The sequence below is a fragment of the Frankliniella occidentalis genome, unplaced genomic scaffold, assembly GCF_000697945.3.
Source record: "Frankliniella occidentalis isolate FOCC.00 unplaced genomic scaffold, Focc_3.1 Scaffold65, whole genome shotgun sequence".
Taxonomy (NCBI): domain Eukaryota; kingdom Metazoa; phylum Arthropoda; class Insecta; order Thysanoptera; family Thripidae; genus Frankliniella; species Frankliniella occidentalis.
Window position 1 is genome coordinate 565,345 of NW_026267195.1, and position 10,250 is coordinate 575,594.

Here is a 10,250-nt window from a genome sequence, read left to right on the forward strand (position 1 = left end):
TCTGGCGTGTAAGTGACTCACCCCCTCCCCTCCCCCGCAGTATGTTTATGTACAGTATCACAATTATTCATCTTCAGCAGCGCTCATTGCGATACAGGGGGCTCGGTGCGGCGGCAGCAGCAGCGGCAGTACGGCCCTATCGACCAGCCCGACGCAGCGCGGCCCGGCCGCCAGGGCGAGGGTTCGCGACAGAGAGAAGGGCCGCGGGGCACAGCCGGACACAGCAGCCGAATGCACGCCTTGCACTCCGGCCAGGCTGCGATTCTAAATCACACATTCACAGGAATAAGTTTCGACTCCCCCGGACAGCAGGAAGAGCAAGGCAGGCGCAAACCAAATGGCGCACAGTGCACTTGCAATACACTCCATGTCGAGGGGTAGGAATTTCTCATACTCCCCGGTCGGTAATCACTCCGACGGGGTGATGCAGTGGCCGCCGCCCCTAACCCTCTCCCGGCCCGGCACGCCCGCCCCGCCCCGGGGCGCTCCAAATTATGAGTGGACCAGAGCATCATTTACCCCGCCGCGCCCCGCCACGCCCTACCGCTCCCCTCCCCTTCTTGCCTCTACGCTTCGCGATCGGAATGCGACTGAAGATGCAGCAGTGAGGGCGGGCGACCCGCAGGGGCAGCCTCCCCGGTCCAGTCCGGCAAACTCACCGCCATCCCGTCGCCACATGAGGTCCTCTCCTCTACTCCTCGGGGCTCCTCTGGCACTCGGGCCGGCATTCTCTCAGGTGTGCGCCGTCGTCGTCTCGCCGTCTCCGATTTCTATCAACATAAGACGACCAGAGACCCGCACACACCGCCGTCTGCGCGCGACTCGGCCGAAACGGGCCGAAAAGAGGAGAGACAAAAGAGGAGAGCCGTTTCATTTTCAGCTCCAAGTTTTCCACCACACTCTAGCCAAACCGCTGCCCGCTCTGCTGCCCGGCCCGCCTCTCGTCCGTTCAGGCCAAACTTTGAATTCGGCCCTTTCATGCGTTAAACTGGCGGTCAATGGCAGCGCGCGGGCAGGGTGGGCCGGGCTGGGCCGGGCCGTTGTTCCCGTTCAATCACGCTCACATCCCTCCGAAAGCGAACGTTATTCGCACCGGAAACGCATAATCCCGCGCAGGCCGGGGGACACTGTTGACGCACGGGTGGAGAGGTAATGCCATCTACAACTCGTACGTACCGTACGTACTTGCTGCCCCCGGCCGTTATGACTTGATGATGTCTTCATCAGACCGAGAGGCAGTGCCACTTGGCCGCAATCAACGAGCCTCTCGGAGGCTGGGGAAAATGCAGCTCTGGGTCGCGACGCGCGCTCCTCGACTTTTTCGCGTTCCTCCTGTGGCCGAACGGTCGAAGCAAAGGGGGAGCGGTAGTCGTCGTATGTAGAGAGGAGGAACTTGCGCACGAACGTGAAGGGAAGGAAATGTTCAAGTGACACGTCCTCAGCACGAGTTTGACGAGCGACGGCCAACGAACGCCACGGCGGCCGCGTCCTCTCTCGGAAACGATTTCGTCAATAACTGAATCGCGGAAGAAATAGTTGGTATTCTTTTCGACGGTGCACTGAATAATGCTGCAGTGTGTGCAGTTGCCAGCGCTGCACAGGTTGTGAGGCTGCCAGGCACAAAGACGAACGGACCAATACCGAACGATTCAAAGAAATGTTAAATGCAGCGTGAAGCCGGACGGCAGAAAGAGAGAGAGAGAAGGAGGGGGAGGCTTCTCTGTGTCTCCCTCTGTCCGTCACGCACACAGAGGGAGGAATGGATGTGCGAGGCATACAGTTGGGGCAGGTAGAAAATCTGACAAGACAGGTCATTGTTCGCCTCCCCCAATGGCACTTGCTGGGCGCCCCGTGGACCCAATGCACACCCGCACCTGCAGGAAAAAATGAAAAGTTCCTGGAGGCATTCTCGCCCGAAGACGAAATAAAGTCGCGAAGGTAACGAAAGAAAAAGTACCGTATTGGCTGAATCAAGATAGAGTTGAACGGGACGCTGGATCTGTGAGCATAGAGCATAGACATAAGTCACGTCAGCAGACCAAAAGGTCGCGTGGGAGTAGTGAGCTTTGTCATAGTCCGCCAAAAATGACAATTATGTAACGACCATAACTGTAGCTCCCGCGAAATTCTCCTTGACCCACATCTACAAAAGGGATTTTTCTGAAGTGCAACGGAGCGCAGACCGACTGCAGCATAGTGGCACAGGCATTTTGGCCTCCGCCTTTTTCCCACAATCAAGTGTCGCAGATCAACGCAGCTCGCCGCGAAGGTGATTCACCCCCAGTAGGCATAAGGTACTTCGCTGAGAGTAAACCAGAATGCAAAAGGAGAACATGACGCTCGGCGTCCGCTTCTTATTTCTGAACGCTGATTGGTCATCGACGAAGCGTCAGTGACGGAGTCAGCCAATGAGCGCGCAGGAGGATAACTGATCAGTCGGGCGATCTTTTCCTCTATAGGTTCCGGTATCACTCCAGGGAATGCCCTTGCAATGGAGGGTGAAAGACAGGCCTAGAGATTTAAAGGTCCGAATTCTCCCGGAAAAATTCGAAACTTTTCCAGAAACAAATGGATAAAATAAAAATATTTCCAGAAAATTTACGGAAAACAAGAAACTTTTCGAGAAAAAAAAACAGACATTTCTAAAACAAATATTTAAATATTTCTTGCACGTAAATTAAAATCCCTAGACGGGCCGCGAGCCGAGTTGCGCGGAGATGTCGAACGTAAACGAGTTAGGGACGAAAAGCAAAGACTAATCAATTTGTTAAAACATTTATCTCCATAGTTACGGAACTGCGCGTATGGTAATCGGCGGAAATGGTGCAACACAGGGAATATCTTATTCCATTGCTCTGAAAGCTGAGCGCGAATTATGCCGAGGAGGGGTGATTCAACCCCCATCCGGCAACGGCGCGCGTCCAGCCCGCCCCGCCCCGCCCTCCGCCGTCGTGTCCCCATTGTCCGGTAGCGGGGCGGGCCGGTCCAAGGACCTTTGGAGGGTCGCCGGACCGAGGAGCTCGCGCTGCCCGCGCGCACCGCAGCCTTGGCCTCCTTGCATGCCATTACGATGGAGGACCCCGCGACGTCGTCCCGCCCCGTAGGAGGTCCACCGGGCCCGAGTGAGGTCCCCGTCAAGACCTTTTGTCTCAGCACCGAGTCCAATTCGCACGCTACGCTGCGCTGCGCTGCCGGCCGCTCGCGGCAGTCTCACCCCCTGTCCACCGCCGCGCAGGGGCGTGGCGGAGCGTGGCGCGCGGTGACCGCGGCCGCGCGGCATAGATCGAGCCGGGCGATTCTGCGTGCTGGGACAGCGCTTGGAGCACGCTGGAGGGGCCCCGGCCGTTGGACAACTCCAGCGCTCTTGCAGCGCGCTTCCAGGAAGAGGCAACGATGGCGCCAACCGCACCGAGATACGAGTCGGCCCGGGAGCTGGACAGGGAGATTAGTCGAGGAGGGAGGGGGAAGGGGGGCCGACACAACGGCCGAAACCGTGCGAAATAACAAAACCCGAGGAGAACACGCGGCCTTACACGCCGATCGGGTCCGCACCAACGCAGCGTCGAAAATTCGCCCCGGGTCCCCCAAGAAAGAGGGAATGACTCGCGGCTTCGGCGAGAGAGTAACGTTCTGTCACGTGGCTTGCGGTCACGTTATGTCACCGCACAGCAGTTCGCCGGCTGCACGTCTTCGCGCCCCGCCGCAGGCCGCCGCGGGCCGGGCGTGTCCCGGGGTGTCCCTGGCGCGGCGTGGCCTCTTGGCGTGGCGTTGCGCGCGGCGGGCTTACGGCAGCTCAAGCCCCAATTTGGATTTTTACCATTAGTAGTTGTGCCCTGGTTTCCCAACCATCCGAGCAGGCGGCCCGAGCAGAGCATCGCCCGGCGCGAGCCCCAGCCAGAGCCGCACGCCAGTGCGCCTCTTGCTCTGAAATAGTTCTGTAAATGGGGTTTAAGTGAGGTTAGGTCAAGCCCAAAGTGGGCTCGGTTGCAGGACGAAGAGCGCCTGTTGTATGCCCCGGAGGGTGTATATACTGTAGCGCATGCACACCGAGGGAGCGTTCGGAATCCACTAGTGCAGAAGAAAGCCCCGGAAAGCTCCCTCGTCCGAGCGAGCGCCCAGCCGCAGCCCGAGGGCGGTGGAGGGCGGCGCATGTTCACCGAGAAGAGGCGATGCAATTTTCACTCTGGAGTGAGCACCGCGAACAGGGCCGGGGCCGGAGCTGCCGGCTGGGGCTGGGGCTGCTACACCTGTACCAGCGCCACCATCACCGGCCCGACGCCACTTTTGCGGACGGCGGGCGGTCTGCACCCTCGTTCCCACACCCTGAGCCGCCACCACCCCACCCCGCTGAGCCGTGGCGTGGCATGGCGTCCCCCCTTTCCGAGAAATGTCACCCTCTCCGCCATCCCCAAACGGCATCGTCATTTTGGGGCCGTTTTACGCCAGGCAGGCGGCAGCCCGCGAGGCAGCCAGGACCTCCCTCCCCGCCGCCCCCCGCTCACTGCCTGCCTGCCCTCCTTTTTACACCCCATATAAGCCCCCTTGAACGCCTGAATAAAACGTGGCATAAAGATTTTAGGACTGGCTATCGCTACTGGGAGGAACAGAGAGAGGGAAAGCGCAGGCTTTCTGCGGCGCGCCGCCCGAGATGAGCGCCCCGAGCGTTCGCGTGTGCGTTTCCCGCCATCTCTGCCGCACTCACGGGAGGACTATGGGGCTAGGCAGAGACAGGAGAGAGGCAACCGCAAAGGTCGTTAAAACTAGGTTAGAACGCGAACCGTACGCAGGGCGTGGGTGTAACAGCCAGTGGAGTTCCTACAAAGACGCCGATAATTCAGGTAACGTCGTGTTTACTAACTTCTGTACTTGCGCTTTCTTCTACAGGGAAATCAGAGCACAACTACCAGACAGCTCCAGTTAAAATATGACAAAACAGCCCCAAATGTTTGAGCGCAAACAATAACAATCCGACAGACCGGACAAAGGGGAAAGGGGGGGGGGGGTTACAACTTGAAGGGCAGCACCGCCCTAACAGCCGAGGGGCAGTACAGCCCTTCGGGTCGGTCAACATCAACATAACTCGACGAATATCGATGTTTCTCCCCAACTTGTAGCGCTGGATATTATTCCTGAATAACACAACGCCGTTAGAGGGGCGGGAAGGGTCCTAAGATAGAAAGCGGATCTGAGTCGAGAGGGGGGCGAAGGGAGGGGGCGCAGAGGGGGTTCGGCCGACGCTTTGAAAACTGACTCCAGGGGGCGGTTCGTGAGATGGCCCTTTTTTCCGCACATTCGTCTGCCTCTCACAGACTACAGACGAAACCCTCGGAGAATATCCAAAAATCGAGGGCAGGTGGGGACAGGGACCACACTGTCTCAGGGGCGCGGCGTGGGTGCCGGGCCGACCAGCCCAGCAGGCCGTCGCGACGCACCTGTGCGAGTGGGGGCCATTCAGTGGCGGGGTAGGGGAGGACAAAGGAGCGAAGGGGTTAGGGCCCGCTCCATCTCTGTCGCACTTACGGGGTCACGGCCCGCCGCGGGGCCCGGTCCATCTCTGTCACACCAAAGAGTTTCGGCAGGCACGTCCTAGGGCTCCATCTCTGTCGCACTCAAGGACGAAGTCGTCCCGTCGGCGAGTACGATTCAGCCCATGAACTGGGATTTACTGTACAAAATAATATAGGAAGAAAAATTACGTGTCCGTTGTTTATTAGAACAAGCATAAAAAAAGAGAAAATGTACATCTCTTTCAAAGTAGAAATCAAAGTGGACTTTATATCATTTTGAGGTCAATCACTCTCACACGCCTGCCCACGCGAACAAAATTATCAATTTACGATAAAATAAACAAATTATATTAAAGACACCAACCAAAAATATTTCTCACGGCACCTTACCCTATAAACTTGACAAGTTTCGGCTTAATCTAGACACAAATAATTAACGTGGATCTCCAATGGAGCAATCTACGCTACCCATATCACCCATCATCCGTCACCCTTCACTTGAGATTTCGTGTTTTTACATCGCGAAATACAATCATAAGGTGTATAGTCATATTTATTGTTCACACACATCCGAACTCTTAACCACAACCCGAGTTGTACGCGTAAATTAAATACACGAAATCGCAGGTGATGGGTAGCGTAGATTGCGTCATTGGAGTACCACCTTTAGTTTATTTGATATCACAGGTAGTGTAAAAGTTTTGCACTCTTGCTCTACGACAAATGGCGCTTAAAAATAATAGTTACCACCAGCATTTTAAAACAAATTTATACACTGCCCTCTGGGCACCGAGTAGACTAATTTGATTTTCCTACCGTCACCCAGGTTGAGCGAGTACATGAGTTTGTTGCACTCGTCGGGTGACAGCACCTCCTCGTGGTGGTTCTCGCAGCGGTAGCTGTCCGCCTCCACGGAGTACGCCCCCCGCCGGTCAGAAGCAGGGAGCGAATTGGAAGCTGTGGCGGCCGGTTCAAATGCTGAGAGAAAACCGGGAAAGGACGTACTTTTAGTGAGACGAAAAATGTATACGAATATTAAACGCTACAATTACGACAGGCAACGCAAAGAAAACCAAGTTTCGTACGAGGCATATACCACGGCAAAAAACGACAACCTACGCAGTCTAATTTTCTGAGATACAGGATGGTCCATCCGCGACGATCCGCGCCGTTCTTTCTTCTGATTTTACTGTACCGGACGCAGGCGTGCTGCTGGGCTTTCCTATTGTCGCTCATTGAGGCGGCCGGGCCCCGTGCGAGTATGCAACCCGTCCGCACGCAGTGGAACCAGAGGGGAAGAACGGCGCAGATATGGACCACCCTGTATTAGTAATCACTACCTCCATGAAACGAGAAAACTTCCTTAATATAACAGGCGGAACCCTGTTTAAATTGATAAAATTTCCTAATTTCATAAGACATTTCCCACAAATTTCAAAAGGGAGACCTGAATCATTTACTTTTACCGTGTTAATTTGGTGCAAGTGCTAGTTGCTATGTTTATGTCTGTGCCATTAGACAAGTTTTTATAGGTTTGCTTCTCAGAACAACACTGCGTCGCCATCCTTCCATACACTTGCCCTCCAAAAAGCATAATGCTGTACTACTCACCGTTCAGCACGGCCTCGGCGACCACGTTGACGAAGGCGGACGAATGACCGTGAGGGTCGCTCAGGGGGTCGATCTGTGGCGCATCCATGAACTCACACTTGCCTTGCGTGTTGGACAGCGCCATCGCCAACCTGTGCTGCTTGTCGGCAGGAAGATCAACAAAAATCAAGGAGATGACACAAAGGGGGAAATCTTCTGCTCTAGTATTCACTTAGGTTACGATTCAGCGTATAGACATAAATAACCCTATTTTATAGCATATTTTGTGACCAGAATTGTGAACAAGTTTAGCTCTTGAGTTTCCCATGCCCTCGCAGACGCTTTCCCATATCGCAGTTTAAGTAGCATAGCTTGATCACCAAGCGGTCCATGTCGCCGACCCACCCGCGTCGTTACGTAGGCCTACTCTTGTGACTTACCGGGTCGATGCCCATGGTGGGCATGGCGTTCTCGCGGAGGCGGCAGGTCTGGCCGGACCGGTCAAAGCACCGCTCCTCAAAGTGCTTGCTGCACACCTTGGCGTACTTGGACGGCAACCAGCCTTCGCCGCGGATGGCCATGCACCAGCGCGCCCGCAGCGCCAGGTTCTTGGACGGGAACCTGGGTATACAGAAGGGCGAAACACTTGATAAGTGAACACGCACGGGAATAAGGGCTTGCCCCTCGCCCACCTGAAAGTTTCGCACAGCTTCGTACAGCACTATGTACTGGAAACGAGTAAGGGAGAATGACAGCGGGGGAGGGAAGGGGGAGAGGCCACACCGCGGGAGGAGCGCGACATCAGCTGGCGATCCTTAGTGGAAGCGCGGAGGAGGGGGTGGGCCTCGCGGCGTGGCCCACCCCGCTCTGCCCTGCAGGCCCCGCGGCCCCGCCTCGCCCCGCCCCACCGCGGCACGCCCCCTCGAGCCTCGAGGGCCCCCGGTGGCCACATCGGGCTCCTGCGGTGGGCCCCGCGGCCCCGTGCCCGGCACCAGAGGGGCGCGTTCGGGATAGCCTATTCCCCCCTCGAAGCTACGCTGCCGCTGTTTACCGATTCACAACGAACAGCAGCAGCAGAGCCTACTCACGCGTGGAAGGTGACGCCCTCGGAGGCCCGGTGTGGCATCCGCCTCTCTTTGGAGCGGCTCTTGCAGCCTATGACGCTGCAGACGCCCATGTCTGTTGTGACTGTGGCCCGGCGTAGCCCAAGCAAGCCCGGCGCGGCGGCGTGGAGACTCCCGTTCACAGCCGCTGCGCGCGGCGCACTGAGGTGGCTTAGTGGCCCATCGAGCCGCTTGGCCCAGCGCGGCGTGGCCCGGCGTGGCCCACCCCTCCGCTGAGAAGCGCGCCAGTCGGGCACCGCCGGGCCAGCCAATGTGGCAGCGTGGCCAACTGCGCGCGCTCACCCTTCATCTACCTTTCTCTCTCTTTTGCACAGCCCGCATAGCACAGTCGACTGCCCCCCCTCTCACTCACTCACTCACTCACTCACTCACTCACTCACTCACTCACTCACTCACTCACTCACTCACTCACTCACTCACTCACTCACTCACTCGCTTTTCTTTGAGGAAAGTGGGTATCATGGCGTAGTGCCTAGCGTCATCGTCATCCCTAAACAAAGCAGAAGTTGATTGGCATTCGAGCAGAGGCTCGAGCAGAGGTTAGGTTGCCTGTCAGTAACGTTCACACTTTTAAACAGGCCTAATGCTTCTAGCAATATGACAAAACCTTTACCAGTGTTTATTTCGACAGTTGAGTGTTGAGTCATCATCATTGGGTTAAAATAAAACGGCCTTTCTACAACGCCCCCCTTTCTACTTCTACTTTCCAAACCTTGTTTCCAGGTTTAATAATTATTTTCTACTGACTGCAAGTCGGCCTGAAATGGACTATACAGTGATCGCACTTTTTTCTTTTTCTAAAATCACCGTCGCCAGAATTTTTGTTAAAATTTGAAAACAATGAAGAAATGGTAGACGGGTTCGGCGCTGTTGCCAGAACCAGAACAGCTAAAAGCATCGCACATCAACCCCCGATCGCAGTGTGGCCTACGCCCCTACGCCCCGCCGAACTGCAAACACATGCGTCTCCTTTCAGAGTCCTGCTCGGAGCAGGTTACGCACCGAGTGCACCAGAGCGGCCGCCGGACGCCGCAGTGTAGCGGGTTTGCATACCTTGTCGGGCAGCAGGGGCCATGGCGGCGCCTTCGGGCTTAGAGAGTACAAGCAAACCCGTCACTCTGCCATACCCGCTACGTACTTACTATGTACGTCACAGTGTACGTCACAGTGACAAAGCGGGGAAAGGAAAAGTCCAAGACCATCGATCGGGCAAACACGAAGCCGGTCGTTCGGCCGCTGAATGTTTCACCGTCACGTCTTGAATAAATTTTTCACTAATTTAGTCTCACTGTTCCCTCCCCCTTGCGGACCCTCCCCGTGCGTGAATGCAGTACCCGGCCACCGACCCCCGCGCCCTCCCGGCCGCCGCGACACCACCCGCTCGGGCATCCCCTCACCCTCTGTCCAGGATAACGGCCTCGTCGAGGCAGGGCGGCGGCGGGTGGCGGCAGTGGGCCGGGTAGGGGAAGGTTCCAGTCGACGGCGTGCTCACGGCCCGGCCAAAAGACAAAAGGGGTTTTAAATTGGAATCGGAGGAGGTCTAAGGGTTGGAATTCCCCAGAGGAGAGGCGCGCGCGGCGCGGTACAGAGTCACTCCCCGCCGCCACCGCGGCCGCCACCGCCTGGGCCGTGCCCTTCAGGGGGTGGGCTCAGAGTAAGCCCCCAGAGTAGTGCCCACCCTCGCCCGGCCCGCCCGCGAGCGCGGCGGAGCCATGGGCGACGCGGCCCACCGTCGCCTTCCCTCATTTCGTTCCGGGGAATGCTAGTTACTTCAAGGGGTATCAGGAAATTAATGGAATTTGGCGGAATGGTTGTCAGTCGGGAGTGTCCCAAGGCCCAAGCGCGCAGCTACAAAGGATGCTGCTGACATTGAGCTAAAACACAAGTTTGCGGTCCTGGACTGGAACATGTGACTATATTTTTTGTCGGTTTTTATGTTGTTCCCAGAGTGCATAAGAAATGACTGCCATGGGCCTCGAACCCGAACCCCATGGTGCGCTGCGATAGAGTAGCTGGGGCTGCTCGAGGC

At 56.7% G+C, this 10,250-nt stretch overlaps 2 protein-coding genes across 2 annotated transcripts in view; both read right to left on the bottom strand.

The window, feature by feature from the left end:
• Positions 1–5,656, bottom strand: part of LOC113208782 (trichohyalin-like) — an 84,981-nt gene extending 79,325 nt beyond the window's left edge. Inside the window, exon 1 of the mRNA XM_052268174.1 lies at positions 5,521–5,656. The gene's annotated coding sequence lies outside the window, so the exon portion shown is untranslated. The remainder of the gene's footprint in view (positions 1–5,520) is intronic.
• A 36-nt stretch (positions 5,657–5,692) lies between these two features.
• LOC113208767 (THAP domain-containing protein 1-like) lies at positions 5,693–8,512 on the bottom strand. Its single transcript, XM_026425930.2, has 4 exons — positions 8,186–8,512; positions 7,538–7,718; positions 7,119–7,254; positions 5,693–6,485 (listed from the first exon to the last, which is right to left on the bottom strand). Exons 1-4 carry the CDS (start codon positions 8,272–8,274, stop codon positions 6,265–6,267), a joined length of 627 nt encoding a protein of 208 aa, XP_026281715.2. The 5' UTR covers positions 8,275–8,512; the 3' UTR covers positions 5,693–6,264.
• Positions 8,513–10,250: the final 1,738 nt, after the last annotated feature.